Source organism: Cetorhinus maximus, chromosome 5, assembly GCF_964194155.1.
Source record: "Cetorhinus maximus chromosome 5, sCetMax3.hap1.1, whole genome shotgun sequence".
Taxonomy (NCBI): domain Eukaryota; kingdom Metazoa; phylum Chordata; class Chondrichthyes; order Lamniformes; family Cetorhinidae; genus Cetorhinus; species Cetorhinus maximus.
Window position 1 is genome coordinate 74,729,574 of NC_135883.1, and position 17,214 is coordinate 74,746,787.

General features: G+C 43.7%; 1 protein-coding gene across 3 annotated transcripts in view; it reads left to right on the forward strand.

Moving 5' to 3' along the window:
* The first annotated feature begins 1,202 nt into the window (after positions 1-1,202).
* The window catches only part of cyp39a1 (cytochrome P450, family 39, subfamily A, polypeptide 1), a 51,482-nt gene continuing 35,470 nt past the window's right edge, over positions 1,203-17,214 (forward strand). For all 3 annotated transcript variants that reach the window (XR_013576617.1, XM_078542025.1, XM_078542026.1), the window contains exon 1: positions 1,203-1,430. Coding sequence is in view for 2 of the 3 variants with exons in the window: in XM_078542025.1 (XP_078398151.1) it covers positions 1,227-1,430 (204 nt within the window). In the remaining variant the exon portion in view is untranslated. The remainder of the gene's footprint in view (positions 1,431-17,214) is intronic.

The window sequence follows — 17,214 nt, forward strand, 5'->3', positions numbered from 1 at the left end:
GTATGTTGAAATGGCAAGTGACAGGGAGGTCTAGGTCATGCTTGCGGACAGACCGAAGGTGTTCCGCAAAGTGGTCACCCAGTCTGCATTTGGTCTCTCCAATGTAGAGGAAACCGCATTGGGAGCAGCGAATGCAGTAGACTAAATTGAGGGAAGTGCAAGTGAAGTGTTGCTTCACTTGAAAGGAGTGTTTGGGCCTTTGGACGGTGAGGAGAGGGGAAGTAAAGGGGCAGGTGTTGCACCTTCTGCGGTTGCATGGTAAGGTGCCGTGGGAGGGGGTTGAGGTGTAGGTGGTGATGGAGGAGTGGACCAGGGTGTCCCGGAGGGAATGATCCCTGCAGAATGCCAACAGGGGGGGTGAAGGGAAGATGTGTTTGGTGGTAGCATTATGCTGGAGTTGGCAGAAATGGTGGAGGATAATCCTTTGAATGCGGAGGCTGGTGGGCTGATAAGTGAGGACAACGGGGACCTTTTCATGGTTCTGGGAGGGAGAGGAAGGTGTGAGGGCGGATGCGCGGGAGATGGGCCGGACATGGTTAAGGGCCCTGTCAACCCCCGTGGGTGGAAAACCTCGGTTAAGGAAGAAGGAAGATATGTCAGAGGAATTGTTTTGGAAAGTGGCATCATCAGAACAGATGCGACGGAGGCGAAGGAACTGAGAGAATAGGATGGAGTCCTTACAGGAAGCGAAGTGTGAGGAGCTGTAGTCGAGGTAGCTGTGGGAGTCGGTAGGCTTGTAATGAATATTGGTGGACTTTTTTTGAGGGATGGAACTTCAGTTGAAATCCACGTGGGGTAAGTCGGAGACAGTCACTGAGGAAGGAAATATGGCTATGAAAGCGGGTTTTAGTAAACAATCCAGAGTTTAGATGCAGGCTAGAGCCAAGACCTCGGCATCGGCAAAGTATGCAGTGGGATGGATATTGCTGGCTAGCAAACCGGAGAAACGAAGATGATTATTTTAACCATCTTTGACTCACTAATAAAGAACGCATTTGGAATATCTTTCACAATTTTGTTTTAAAAAGAGGGAGTTCATGGTTTGGAGAGAGTTCAGAAATGATGCTGAGAATGGTTAGCAAAATTGAGTCCCTTCTCGTTAGAGAAAACTGGCTTTGCAAGTTCGTACTGTTTTCTCCCCTCCCCCTTTAGAGTCGCCTCTATTCTCCTGCCAAATCATCTGCTGTGGCTCGCTTGCCCCATGTTGGCTCGGAGCTGGCGTGGCAATGGGTGCAGAGGGCTGTGTCTTGCTCCTGGTTCCCATGCTGCTGGCTCTGGCGGCTGCAGCTCTGTTGTGCTGGGTATTTAAACAGCGAGAACCACGGCAGACAGCGGCTCCTCCATGCATTGGCGGCTGGATTCCCTGGATCAGGGCTTCTATCCGCTTCGGGAAAGCTCCGCTTGAATTTATCGAGCAAGCCAGAGCAGAGGTAAAAATGCAAGCATTACCATATGAAAAAAACCCTCTCCATTAACAGTGCTGTAGGGGAGGGGGAGGGGGGGGGGTGCAAGGTTGCATTTTGTTATTTTCAGTGATACAGACAACTTGTTTCTCGGTGTAAAGTCGAGTCGGCCAGTCTGTTACCTTTTAGGCCTTTCTCATTTGGACAAATTGTAATTTTCTTTAAGGTGCGTTACTCTTACAAAAAAAAACCGCAGCGTCATGTTTGCAATTACGTTTGCATTTTTCTGCTTCCTGTCATGTTTATGCCTCAGAAATCCCTCTGCTGGCTCGGTTGTTAATTGCAGTGATTTATAGATCAGCAAGATCCCAGCTTCGTGTTTTACTTTGTACTGAATAAACTGCTCTCAGTTGAAGTAGCATTTTGCAAGCTACCATTGACCTGAGTTCTCTTGGATGGGGTGGGGGTGGATTAGTGCGAAAGAAGACATGATTTTGGCATAGGTTCTCTTCAACTCTACATACAAGAAACGCAGCCTGTCCTCGAATGTTGTCAAAGCAGAACTCCTATCGAGCCACAGCTGGTCAGCCAAATATTCCACCTCCCATATATGTTGAAGGAGAAATTATGGAATATGTTGAGCACTTCACATACCTTGGCAGTCACCTCCCTCAAAAGGCCAGTTCAGCCTTTCACAAACTACGGCAGTGAGTGTTTAACAGCAAAGACCTCTGCAAGTCAATAGGTGTATTGATGTTCAGAGCAGTTGTCGCCACTGCACTCCTGTACTGCAATGAGACCTGGACTGTGTATCAGTGTCACGCAAGAGCGCTAGAGAAATTCCATCAGCAATGCCTCTGCCGCATCCTCTGGATTCAGTGGGAGAATGGTCGAGCAAACACTAGTGTCTTCGTGAAGCCAGCTCCGCGAGCATTCAGGAAAAACTCTTGCAAAATTAACTTTGATGAACTGATCACTGTGTCCGCATGGCTGAAAACTGTCTCCCCTGCCAGGTCCTGTTTTCTCAACTCTTAAATGGCCAGTGTTCCAGGGGAGGACAAAGAAAACACTTCAAAAACACTCTGAAGCTCATCTTGGAGTGTGGCAATACTGACATTAATGACTGGGAAGAACTGGCTACCAATCACTGAGAATGGCAATAACTTGTCTATCAAGCTGCATCACGCTTTCAGTCCCAAAGACTTAATGTGAAGCAGATTGATGGCAGAGAAGGAAAGAAAAGGAAGCAAATCCCACACTCCAGATCCCACTAACATGTGGGCCATCCTGCCCCATGTGCTCAAAGATCTGCAGGTCAAAAATCAGGCTGCTCAATCTTATGAAGACTCATGGCAGAAACCTGTGACACTGAGTAGACATCAAATCAAGGGGTAGCCACAGTGTGAATGTGTAGTCATTTGTTGGATAACCAAAATATAACTTTTATCCCAATAGAAGTTAGCTTCTTCAGGAGGGCAGAAACATTGGCAGGGATAACATAATAACATTACCCACCCTTCTTCCCCCAACCCCACTTTACATTTGTTGTTTTGGAAGAGTGTAGTGAAAAGAAAAAAAATTATATAGCACCTTAGGCAGCCTCAGGGTGTTGTCCCAAAGTGCTTTACAACCAATTGAGAACTTTTGTAGTAGTGTCATTTTGTAATGTAGGAAATGTGACAGTGAATTTATGCACAGCAATCAGCAATGAAATAAGTAATGAAGTAGTATGTTTTTGGTGTTGGTTGTTGAATAAATGTTGGCCAAGCCACTGGAAGAAATCCCCCACTCCTTGTTAAATAGTACCGTGGGATCTTCTACATCCACCCAAGAGGACAGAAAGGGCCAACATTTAATATCTCACCTGAAAGACTGCACCTCCAACCTTGCAGCACTCACTCTTGGAATAGCCTGCTCAGTACCATTTCATTCTAATAGTTGGGAAGGGCTTTCTGCCTTCTCAATCCTCTTTTGTCAAAAATGCCAACAGCAGTTGGAATACAGTAAGCAATGTTCCCTGGATGTGTGTGGGAATGTAGAGTTGGATCTTTGCTTTCTTGTGATGCGAGTGAGCACTATAAGCTTGACTGTGCTACAGATACAAAGTGACTGCCTCATTCAATAAGGCAGCGTTACAAAGGTTCTTGGTGCCACTGGCAGATCTTGGGTGGACACCTGGCATAGGAAGCCCACTGGTGATGGCAATTCTGACAGGAACTGATGGGGACCAGGTGATCTAAATTTTAAGAGTAGGCATAAATGGGTAATTTTATGGTTAGCAAGATGTAATAACTAGCGTGCCACAGGGATCAGTGCTGGGGCCTCAACTTTTTATAATTTATATAAATGACTTGGATGAAGGGACCAAAGGTATGGTTGCTAAATTTGCTGATGACACAAAGATAGGTAGGAAAGTAAGTTGTGAAGAGGATATAAGGAGGCTACAAAGGAATATAGGTAGGTTAAGTGAGCAAAGATCTGGCAAATGAGTATAATGTGGGAAATGCGAAATTGTCCATTTTGGCAGGAGCATAAAAAATAAGCATATTATCTAAATGGTGAGAGATTCCGGCGCTCTGAGATGCAGAGGGATCTGGGTGTCTTAGTGCATGAATCGCAAAAGATTCGTATGCAGATACAGCAAGTAAATATGATAGCGAATAGAATGTTATCATTTATTGCGAGGGGAATTTAATACATAAGGAGGCAGATTATGCTTGAGTTATACAGGGCATTGGTGTTACCACACCTGGAGTATTATGTACAGTGTTAGAATCATATCTCTTTAAACTGGATTTTACTTTTTAAAACATGGAAGGACATTGGAGTTTGGGCATCTAGAAGCTGCCTGAGAGCTTTTTTTAAAAAGGATCATCAGTCCACCTTGGAACTATCAACAAGCAGGCCTCTTCCAAGCAATCACCTGAGCTATATGGTACTTGAGAAGGGGTTGTTTGTTTTGAACTGCAAAGCAATTTAATTAATGAAGCTGGAAGACAAAAAGGTAATCACATGGCAGAGGCAAACCTTAAATTTGCTTTCAGTCTTGTTAGGGAAAGGCTGAGAACAGAAGGCCACCCTGACTAGCTCACTTGCTGCCTCTCTGTTTTGTGGAACCATGTGTAGTTCTCGACCTGTAGCCTGATAATGCTCATCTAAGTGTAGTTTGTCTGCATAATTTTGGACTTGTTAGCCGAGACAGCAAGAATTGGTCCAGCTATACTCACCTCTGCGCTGAAACATTGTTGGTGAACTTCCCGACATCCACTGGGCCCAGCCAAGCAAACTTCAGACTGACAGGATCGAGCCTCCATGAACTTTAATTAAGAAACTTTTTTTTTCCACCTGCCTGACTCTGCAGAGACTACCTGTGTGTCTTTTGTTTGTCTGTGCATGTGTGTCTGTGTGTTTGCTTTGGAAGTTTAAAAGGGTTAAATAGTTACACTTCCCGATTACAAACATGTGTCACCCAGTTCTTGAAACTTGTTTAAAATAAATTAATCATTGAGTTTTTTGAAAGAAGCTTGGTCAGTCTCTTTTCTTCTGGGTACTAGAAATAAAGGTAAACAATTAGCCATTTCAGTGAGAAAATTAAACGTTTAAATTAATGGTACGGCCTGTGGAGAAGTGGGTTTTGAGAATTCGCGCACTCCTCCCATCCCAATCGTAACAACACTCTCTTTATTTAAGGAAGGATATAAATGCATTGGAAGCAGGTCAGAGAAGGTTTACTAGACTAATACCTGGAATGGATAGGTTGTCTTATGAGGAAAAATTGGACAGGTTAGGCTTGTATCCACTGGAGTTTAGAAGAGTAAGAGGCGACTTGGTTGCACCATATAAAATCCTGAGGGGTCTTGACGGTGGATGTGGAGAGGATGTTTCCCCTTGTGGGAGAATCTAGAACTAGGGGTCACTGTTTATAAATAAGGTGTCGCTCATTTAAGACAGAGATGAGGAGACATTTTTTCTCTCGGGGGTCATGAGTCTTTGGAATTCTCTTCCTGAAAAGGCAGTGGAAGCAGTGTCTTTAAATATTTTTAAGGCAGAGGTAGATAGATTCTTGATAAGCAAGGGGGTGAAAGGTTATTGGGTGTAGACAGGAATGTGGAGTTAAGGTTATAATCGGATCAGCATGATTTTGTTGAATGGCGGAGCAGGCTCGAGGGGCCGAGTGGCCTACTCCTGCTCCTAGTTCATATGTTTGTATGCTTGTACCTGCCCAGAATTCTAACAGCACAGGCCCTGGGCTTGGTACAGCGTGGAGTCTGATATCATGAGCAGATTTTCGAGGACCAGAATTTGCTCAATCCCAAACACTCTTCTGCCCAGTGATGCCAACACTGAGATAAACCTACCATACGGGTCAGCTTTAGAGTGGAAATGGGGTCTCACTGCAATTTCAAGCTCAGGGTCATGGTGTCAAAACCCCCAGAATTCTAGTGCTTGAATCAGCCCTCCTACATGGACAAGCTCAGTGGGGGTGAGGGAAGGAGGAGGTACATTCCAAACGTTTGCCTGTACCTTTGGGACATAACCTCTAACGACCACTCCAAGTAGCCATTTATTGTTGCCCCTCCTGAAATTCACCCACATTTTTGAGTCAGCCATGTTTGTTCTACTGCACTTGTTTGCAGAGAATTTTCAGGCCCAGTGGCTTTAAAAAAGTTAGGTTCTATTAGTTATTTTCATGTATAACTAGAAATTTATGGCTAAGAAACTATTGGAAAAGATATATTTTAATAACATTTAGTTGTTCGTCATTGTGGAAGAGGTAGTGACAAAGAGTAATAGTAGTAACTGGTCAGCCAACCTCAATCTGCTCGTCACCTTGCTTGGAGTTGGTGCGGAGCTGGGAAGCGCCTATAAATAAAAACCAGGGATTGCAGAATGGCTTACCTTGCTGGGAGTGGGCACGGAGTTGCAGGAGATAATCGGGAGCTGAGGAGCACCTATAAATAAAGACCAGGGATTTGAGTGAGGCCTACCTTCCGGGGAGTCAGAGTGGAGCTGTGGGAGACAGTCAGGAGCTGAGGAGCGCCTATAAATAAAGGCCGGGGAGTGCAGAGCGACCTACCTTGCTGGGAGTCAGCGCGGAGCTCAGGAGGACACTGTTTCACCATTTCAGCTGCTGTGAGGCAGCAGTGGGGGGAAGAAAACAACTGTGACGTCACAGGAAGCTAGTAAGTTGATTGACCGGCAAGTGCTCAGTTTAATGGACGGTGTGTGAAAAACCAACTTAGGACACGGGAGTTAATGTAGATCTATAAAAAAGGTAGATCTGCAAATAAAAAGAACTAAAACATAAAATAAAAAAACAAAAACTTTAAAATTAAAATAAAACAATAAAAATAAGAAAGCAATAAAAATAATTAAAGCAAGCATCTAAAACATATACCTGTGTAGTTAAGAAGCATATAACTTTTAGTAGTCAGTGGTACTAGCATTCAATAAGCACAGTAAATTGTAACATACATAGGAAGAAAGTAATTAAGTTAATGAAATAACATAAGTTAGAATGGCAGGACAGGTGTTATGTTGCAGCTGTGGGATGTGGGAGTTTTTGGGCGCCAAGGCGATCCATGACAAACACTTCTGCAGCAAGTGTAAGCAGCTAGAGGAATTCCAGATCAAGATTATTGATCTGGAAGCCGAACTGCAGACACTGCACAACATAAGGTAGGGTGAGAAATACCTGGAAACTTTGTTCCAGAAGATGGTGATGCCTCTTAGGATAGGGTCGTCTGTTTTGGTCAGCAGTGAGAGGCAGGAGGATGTGGCTGTGCGTGAGGCAGGTATTGGGACCAAGCAGACAGTAATGGAGGAGCCTCAGACTTTGCAAGGTGCTCACCTTTTTTTTATTCATTTGTGAGATGTGGGCTTCGCTGGCTGGGCCAGCATTTATCGCCCATCCCTAGTTACCCTTGAGAAGGTGGTGGCGGTGGTGAGCTGCATTCTTGAACCGCTGCAGTTCATGTGGTGTAGGTACACCCACAGTGCTGTTAGGAAGGGAGTTCCAGGATTTTGACTCAGCGACAATGAAGGAACGGCGATATATTTCTAAGTCAGGATGGTGAGTGACTTGGAGGGGAACTTCTAGGTGGTGGTGTTCCCATCTATCTGCTGCCCTTGTCCTTTGAGGTAGTAGTGGTCATGGGTTTGAAAGGTGGCGGTCTCTGTGGACAAAAGCAAGGTTTGCAAGGTGGATGAGCAGGCTGGCAATGGCACCATGGTACAGGAAGCCATTCAAGTGGGGGAAGCAAACAGGAATGTAGTGGTAGTAGGGGGTAATATAGTAAGGGGGATTGGCACTGTTCTCTGCAGCAAAGAGCGAGAGTCCAGATGGCTATGTTGCCTGCCCAGTGCCAGGGTTCGGGCCATCTGCTTAACGCTGGAGAAGAACTTGCAGTGGGAGGGGGAGGATCCAGTTGTTGTGGTCCATGTAGGTACCAATGATGTAAGCAGGACAAGGAAAGAGGTTCTACAAAGTCAGTATGAGGAGCTAGGTATCAAATTAAGAAGCAGAACCTCAAAGGTAATAATCTCTGGATTATTACCTGAGCCATGTGCAAATAGGGCAAATGCGTGGCTCAAAGACTGGTGTGCGAGAAGCGAGTTCTGGTTTGTGGGGCACTGGCATCAGTACTGGGGAAAGGAGAACAGTCTACACCTGAACCGTGCTGGGACGAGTGTTCTTGCTTTAAACTAACTCGGCAGGGGTGTAGGAACCTGGAGAAAATGTTAGAGAGGAATACTAGGGTGCACAAAATACTGGGAGGGATACATAGCACTAGTATAGAGAATAGTAAGTTAATAGGTAAAGCCAGGGTAAGGGAGAAAGTAACAAAATCTAAATCAGGGTTACTGTGCATGTATGTGAATGCACGGAGTATAGTAAATAAGATAGGGGAGTTACAGGCACAGATTGCCATGTGGAAATATGATGTTGTGGCGATAACAGAGACCCGGCTCAAGGAAGGGCAGAAATGGGTGTTAAATATTCCCAGGTACAAGGTGTTCAGAAGAGATAGGAAAGGAGGAAGGGTGGCAATATTGGTTAAGGAGAGCATTGCAGTGCTGGAGAAAGAGGATGTCCCAGAGGGTTCCAGAACAGAATCAATTTGGCTAGAGCTAAAGAACAAAACAGGTGCAATTACATTGCTTGGTGTAGTCTATAGACCGCCAAATAGTGAGAATGATGTAGAAGAACAAATCTGCAGGGAAATTACAGAGACGCAGGCATTATCGAGTTATAATGGGGGACTTTACTTACCCGAATGTCGACTGGAACAGTGGTAGTGTAAAGGGAAGAAATGGGCAAAAGTTCTTAGGTTGTGTTCAGGAGAATTTTCTACAGCAGTATATGTCCAATTGAACAAGAAAAGATGCACTGTTGGACCTGGTTCTTGGAAATGAAGCGGGCCAAGTAGATAAAGTGTCAGTGGGGGAGCATTTAGTGATCATTCTATTGTACGTTTTAGGGTGAGGATAGAAAAGGACGATAGGTAATCCAGAATAAAAATAATTAAGTGGACAAGAGCCAACTTTGATGGAGCAAGAACGGAGCAGGGCCAGATAGACTGGAACGAAAGATTGGCAGGAAATTCTTTAGCTGAACAAAGGGCTACCTTTAAAAACGAATTGGTTCGGGCACAATCAAGGTCTTTTCCATAGAATGGGAAAGATAGGACAAACAAATCCAGAGCTCACTGGATGAAAAAGGGGATTGGAATTAAGATAAAGAAGAGAAAGTATGGTGTCAGGTAGAAAATACAATTGAGAACCAAGAGGAATACAGAAGCGTTGAAAAGACTGTCAGTACTTAAAGTTGACAAGACACCGGAACCAAATGAGATGCATCCAAGAATATTGAAGGAAGTGAGAGTACAATTCTGCACGGGCACTGACCATTATCTTTCAGTCTTCTCTGGACTCAGGGGTGGTGCCAGGGGACTGGAGAATTGCAAACATTACACCCTTGTTCAAAAAATGTTGTAAGGATAAGCCCAGCAATTACAGATCAGTCAGTTTATCTTCAGTGGTGGGCAAGATTCTAGAAACAATTATTCAGGATACAATTAGTAGTCACATGGAAAAATATGGGTTGATAAGGAAGAGCCAGCATGGATTTCTAAAGTGGAAATTGTGTTTTTAACTAACTTGTTGGAGTTTATTGAAGAGGTGACAGAAAAGGGCGATGGGGGTAATGCTGTTGATGTGGTGTACATGGACTTTGAAAAGGTATTTGACTCAGTACCACACAACCGACTTGTGAGAAAAGTTATTGTTCATGGAATAAAAGGGACAGTAGCAATGTGGATACAAAATTGGCTGAAAAATAGGAAGCAGAGAGTAAATGGTCACTGGATATTTTTCAGGCTGAAGGAAAGTTTGCAGTGGAGTTCCCCAGGGATCGGTATTGGGACTTTTGCTGTTCCTGATATATATTAATGATCTAGATCTTAGTGTGCAGGGGACAATTTCAAAGTTTGCAGATGATATGAAGCTTGGGAGTATTGTGAACTGCGAGGAGGATGGTGTGGAACTTCAAGAGGACATAGACAAGTTGGTGGAGTGGGCAGATAGGTGGCAGATGAAGTTCAATGCGGAGAAGTGTGAGGTGATGCATTTTGGTAGGAAGAACTTGGACAGACAATATAAAATAAGGGGTGAAATTTTGAAGTGGATGTACGAGCAGAAAGACTTGGGCGTACATATGCATAGATCATTGAAGATGGCAGGAACAGGTGGAGAGCAGCTAATAAAGCATATAGTATCCTGTGCTTTATTAATAGGGGAATAGAGTACAAGAGCAAGGAGGTTATGCTGAATTTATATAAGACACTCGTTAGACCTCAGCTGGAATATTGGGTACAGTTCTGGGCACCATATTATAGGAAGGATGTGAACACATAGGAGAGAGTGCAGAAGAGGTTGACAGGAATGGTTCCAGGGATGAGAAACCTCAGCTATCAGGATAGATTGGAAAGGTTGGGACTGTTCTCCTTGGAGAGAAGGCTGAGAGGAGATTTGATAGTGATGTTCAAAATCATGAGGGGGCTGGACAGAGTAGATAGGGAAAAGCTGTTCCCACTCATAAAAGGATCAAGAACGAGAGGGCACAGATTTAAAGTAATTTGCAAAAGAAGCAAGTGTGACATGAGAAAAAAACTTTTTCATACCACGTGTGGTTCGGGCCTGGAACGCACTGCTTGGAAGTGTGGTGGAGGCAAGTTCAATCGAAGCATTCAAAAGGGCATTAGATGATTATTTAAACAGAAACAATGTGCAAGGGTACGGGGAAAAGGTAGGGCAATGGCACTAAGTCATAATGCTCATTTGGAGAGCTGGTGCAGACATGATGGGCTGAATGGCCTCCTGCACCGTTAAGATTCTGTGATTCTGCGAGTCGCATAACTAGGGAAGCAGAGAGGACTTTAAACCAAACGAGAGGGGTGAGGATTCAAGCTTGGGTAGAGGTAGCAAATCAAGTGGTAGAGCCGAGACAGGAGAGCTAAATAGTAATATGAGAAATGAGGGTCAGAGAATGGCAGGAAGGGACAGAGAAAAGAACATAAGAATACATCAACAGTCAAGACTAAATGTTACAAAGGTATCAAAAAGACAAAACTGAAGGCTCTCTATCTGAATGCACGTGGCATTCATAACAAAGTAAATTAATCGATAGCGCACATTGAAGTAAATAAATGTGATCTGATCGCAATTACGGAGACGTGACTGCTGGACGACAAGGATTGGTTCCTGAATATATAGAGGGGTGCATGACATTCTAGAAGAACAAGAAGCTAGTTAAAGGTAGAGGAGTAGCACTGTCAATCAAAGAGGGCATTGGTGCAATAGTTAGTGATGACCTTGGTTCAGGAGATCAGGATGTAGAATTGGTTTGGGTGGTGATGAGGAATAGTAGGGGAAAAAAAGGTCACTAGTGGGAGTGGTCTACAGGTCCCCTAATAGTAACCACAATGTAGGACAGAGTATTCAAGAAGAAATATTGGATTCTTGTGAAAAAGGGATGGCAATAATATGGGTGATTTTAATCTACATATAAACTGGAAAAATCAGATTGGCAGTAGTAGCCTAGATGAGGAGTTCTTAGAATGAACTTAGTTTGAAAGGGAGAAGACTGGGTCTAAGTCTAGCATCTTAAACGTAAATAAGGGCAACTATGTGGGTATGCAAGCTGAGCTAGCTGAAGTGAACTGGGATACTAGGCCAAGGGATAGATCAATAGAGAAACAGTAGCAGACGTTTAAGGGGATATTTCAGAATTTTGTGAATAAGAATATTCCTTCTATTAAGATAAATTCTAAGGGGAGGATCCACCATCTGTGGTTAATTAAAGAAGTTAAGGAAAGCATCAAACTTAAGGAAAAAGCATATGACTACACAAAGATGAGTGGCAGGTCAGATGATTGGTCAGAATATAAATAACAGCAGAGAATGACTAAAAGGTTAAGAGTATGAGAGGAAGCTAGCTAGAAATGTAAAAACAGATAGCAAGAGATTCTACAGGTATTTAAAAAGGAAAGGAATAAGTAAAGTAAGTGTTGGTCCTATTAGAGAGTGATGGTGGGGTGTTAATAGGAGATAATAAGGAAATGGCGAAAGAAATGAACAAATATTTTGCTTCTGTGTTCACTATAGAGGATACAAAAACATTCCAGTAATAGCTGTAAATCAGGAGGTGAAAGGGAGAAAGGAACTTGGTGAAATTGCAATCACTAGGGAAGCAGTAATGAGCAAACTGATGGAGCTGCAGGCTGACAAGTCTCCCAGTCCCGATGGATTACATCCTAGGGTCTTAAAAAAGGTGGCTAATGAAGTAGTAGATGTGCTGGTGTTAATTTTCCACAATTCACTAGATTCTGGAAAGGTTCCATCAGACTGGAAAGTAGCAAATATAACCCCTCTATTCAAGAAGGGAAGGAAGCAGGAAACTATAGGCCAGCTAGCTTGATGTCTGTCATGGGGTAGTTGTTTGAAACGATCATTAAGAAGGTTGTAGCTGGGCACTTAGAAAAGCTCAAGGTAATCGGGAAGAGTTAACATGTTTTTGTGAAAGGGAAATCATGTTTAACTAATTTATTGGAATTTTTTGAAGGGGTAACATGCGCTGTGAATAAAGGGGAGCCTGTAGACATATTGTACTTGGATTTCCAGAAGGCATTTGATAAGGTGCCACATCAAAGTTTAATGCAGAAAATGTAGTTTAGGGGCTAACATATTAGTGTGGATAGAAGATTGGCTGGCTGACAGAAAACATGGAGTGTGTATAAATGGGTCTTTTCCTGTTAGGCAGGATGTGACGAGTGGAGTGCCGCAGGGGTTTGTGCTGGGGCCTCAACTTTTTACAGTTTATATCAATGACTTAGATAGAGGAGTGAAGGCACGGCAGCTAAATTTGCAGATGACACAGAGATAAGTAGGAAAGTATGTTGTGAAGAGGATATAAGGAGGCTGCAGACTAATATAGATAGGTTGAGTGAGTGGGCAAATATCTGGAAAATGGAGTTTAATGTGGGAAAATGTGAAGTTATTCGTTTTGACAGGGAGAATAAAAAAGCAGAGTCTTACTTAAACAGAGAATGCCTGCAAAATTCCAAGGTGCAGAGGGATCTATGTGTATTTGAGTCACAAAAAGTTAGTATGCAGGTACAGCAAGTAATTAAGAAGGCTAATAGAATGCTGTCCTTTATTGCGAGAGGAATTTAACATAAAAGTAAGGATGCTATGCTTCAGTTATACAGGGCATTGGTGAAACCACGTGTCGAATCCTGTGTGCAGTTTTGCTCTCCTTATTTAAGGAAGGATATAAATACATTGGAAGCATTCAGAGGAGGTTTACTAGATTGGTACCTGGAATGTGCGAGTGGTCTTATGAGGAAATGTTGGGCAGATTGGGCTTGTTTCCACTAGTGTTTAGAAGAGTGAGGGGTGATTTGATTGAGGTGTACAAGATCCTGAACACTCTTGACAAGGTAGACATCAAAAGGATGTTTCCTCTTCTGGGTGAGCCCAGAACTAGGGGGCACTGTTTTAAAAGTAGGGGTCGCCATTTTAGGACAGAGATGAGAATTTTTTTGTCTCAGAGGGTTGTGCGACTTTGGAACTCTCTGCCTCAGAAGGTGGAGGCGGGATCATTGAATATTTTTAAGGCAGAGGTAGATAGATTCTTGTTAGGCAAGGGAATCAAAAGTTATCAGGGGTAGATGGGAATGTGAATTTGAAACCGAAGCAAATTAGCCATGATCATATTGAATGGCGGAGCAGGCTCGAGGGGTCCAATGGCCTACTCCTGTTCCTATTTCTTATGTTTTTATGTTCTTATGTAAGAAAACAAGCCCAGGATGATAATAGCAGTTGGGACACGACTGACCTCGTAAGAAATCAAGAAAGTGCTCCATGGGTTTGAAAACAAAGTAATGAAAAAGAAACAAAAACAGAAAATGCTAGAAAACTCAGGTCTTGCAGCATCTGTGGAGAGAGAAACAGAGTTAATGTTTCCAGTCTGTATGATTCCTCTTCCTGCATCCCCAGTATTTTTATTTTATTAGCTGCCAGAAGTGAACAAGAAGGATATATGGACCTCTTACCAGTGGAAGTGGTGGTGAAATTGATTCTGCCATGACCCATTCCTTCCATATCATGCAATTCATTGAATCATTTTTTTTTATTGATTCATGGAATGTGGGCGTCACTGGCTAGACCGGCATTTATTGCCCATCCCTAATTACCCTTGAGAAGGTGGTGGTGAGCTGCTTCTTTGAACCACTGCAGTAAATGTGGTGTAGGTACACCCACAGTGCTCTTAGGATGGGAGTTCCAAGATTTTGACCCAGCGACTGTGAATGAATGGTGATATATTTTCAAGACAGGATGGTGAGTGACTTGGAGGGGAGCTTCCAGGTGGTGGTGTTCTCATGAGTCTGCTGCCCTTGTCCTAGATGGTAGCTCTCGTGGGTTTGGAAGGTGCTGTCTAAGGAGCCTTGGTGAGTTCAAGGTGCAGTGCAAGTTGTAGATGGTACATACTGCTGCTACTGTGCATCAGTGGTGGAGGGAGTGAATGTTTGTGGATGTGGTGCCAATCAAGCAGCCTGCTTTGTCCTGGATGGTGTCAAACTTCTTGAGTGTTGCTGGAGCTGTACTCATCCAGGCAAGTGGGGAGTATTTGATCACACTCCTGACCTGTGCCTTGTAGATAGTGGTTAGATTTTGGGGAGTCAGGAGGTGAGTTACTAGCTGCAGGATTCCTAGCCTCTGACCTGCTTTTGTAATCACTGTATTTATATGGCTAGTCCAGTTCAGTTTCTGGTCAATGGTAACCCCCAGGATATTGATAGTGGGGTATTCAGTGATGGTAACGCCATTGAATGCCAGGCAGCGATGGTTAGATTGTTTCTTGTTGGAGATGCTAATTGCCTGGCACTTGTGTGGCGCGAATGTTATTTGCCACTTGTCAGCCCAAGCCTGGATATTATCCAGGTCTTGCTGCATTTGTACTTGGACTGCTTCAGTATCTGAGGAGTCGTGAATGGTGCTAAACATTGTGCAATTATCAGCGAACACCCCCAATTCTGACCTTATGATGTAGGGGAGGTCATTGATGAAGTAGCTGAAGATGGTTGGGCCTAGGACACTACCCTGAGGAACTCCTGCAATGATGTCCTGGAACTGAGATGGTTGACCTCCAACAACCACAACCATCTTCCTTTGTGCTAGGTATGACTCCAACCAGCGGAGAGTTTTTCCCCCTGCTTTTCATTGACTCCAGTTTTGCTAGGGCTCCCTGATGTCTCAATCGGTCAAATGCTGCTTGATGTCAAGGTCAGTCACTCTCACCTTAGCTCTGGAGTCCAGCTCTTTTGTGCAGATTTGAACCAAGGCTGTGATGAGGTCAGGAGCTGAGTAATCCTGCCGGAACCCAAATTGATCGTCAGGGAGCAGGTTATTGCTAAGCAAGTGCCGCTTCCTAGCACTGTTGCTGACTCCTTCCATCACTTTACTGATGATCGAGACTCAGCTGATGGGGCGGTAATTGGCCAGTTTGGATTTGTCCTGCTTTTTGTGTACAGGACATATCTGGGCAATTTTCTACATCACCGGGCAAATGCCAGTATTGTAGCTGTACTGCGGATGTCGCTTGGGGCAAGGCAAGTTCTGGAGCACAAGTCTTCAGTACTATTGCTAGAATATTGTCAGGGCCCATAGCCTTTGCAGTATCCAGTGCCTTCAGCCATATCTTGATATCATGTGGAGTGAATTGAATTGGCTCTAGACTGGCATCTGTGATGCTGGGGACCTCCAGAGTAGGCCGAGATGGATCATCCATTTAGCACTTCTGGCTGAAGATTGTTACAAATGCTTCAGCCTTATCTTTTGCACTGATGTGCTGGGCTCCCTCATCATTGAGGATGGGGATATTTGTGTAGCATCCTCTTCCAGTGAGGTATTTAATTGTCCACTGCCATTCATGACTAGATGTGGCAGGACTGCAGAGCTTAAACCTAACTCGTTGGTTGTGGAATTGCTTAGCTCTGTGTGTCGCTTGCTGCTTATGCTGTATGGCATGCAAGTAGCTCTGTGTTGTAGCTTCACCAGGTTGATACCTCATTTTGAGGTATGCCTGGTGCTTCTCCTGGCATGCCCTCCTGGACTTTTCATTTGTTGGAAGGTATGATTTACAGGAAGAATCGAAAATCATGCTTATGCATATCATTGTTACCTGCTTAGTCACTGGCCAAGAGTTTGCAGTAAAGGTAATGTTAAGGCTGCCAGTGCTCACTGTTATTAAACTCAGAAATCAGGAAGTTTCTGTCCAAGTTGCACTGCCCCTCCAGAGGTTTTGCTATACCAGTACCTTGGCAAGAGACTGGGCATTGAAATGCATGTAAGGGTATGAAGTTGTGGTACTTACCCATTAGATACTGACTAAACTCGCTGGAAAAAATTGGGACTTATCCACGTTAGTGTAAGTGTATTTCCAACAGCATGATGCACAATTCTAATCTTCATGCAGATTGGATAAATCAAACTGGCAAAGGCAGCCTTGAGGATGAGTTCATAGAATGTATTCGGGACGGTTTCTAAGAACAATATATTCTGGAACCCACTAGGGAACAGGCTATTTTAGATCTGGTAATGTGTAATTAATGATTTCACAGTAAAGTATCCTCTTGGAAGAGTGATCATAAAGTGATAGGATTTCATATTCAGTTTGAGGGTGAGAAACTGGGAAATGAAGTGAGTGTCTGTCTAACATAACCTTTAATGTATTCACTGACCCAGCCTCCATTGCTTTCTGGAGTAGAGAAGTTCAAAGATTAATGATCCTCTGAGAGAACAATTTCCTCCTCATCTCTATCTTACATTGAGGATCCTTTATTTGGAAGTTCTAGATTCTCGCACAAGGGGGAATATCCTCTCAGTATCTGTCCTGCCAAACTCCCTCAGAATCTTTATGGGTAGAATTTTACGTTCACAGGCGGGAGCGTGCCCGACCCGATTGGCGTAAAATCGTGAAAGATGACATCGGGTAAGTGTCCTGACATTGTGCACTCACGCGATATTTCACTCGGCGGGCACACACAAAAGTCAGAAGTGTACCCGCCGGCAATTAAATGAACAGTTAAGCCCATTAATGGTGCAATTGTCTGTGATTTTTTGTGGCCCGTCCAACCTTACATTTTTTATGAAACCTCATCGAAGGGTGGGATGAAATCTCCGTTAGGAAATAAAATAAAAAGAGGTATCTGGAGACAGCAATTTTATGAGGTATGCTTTCAGGTGCTTG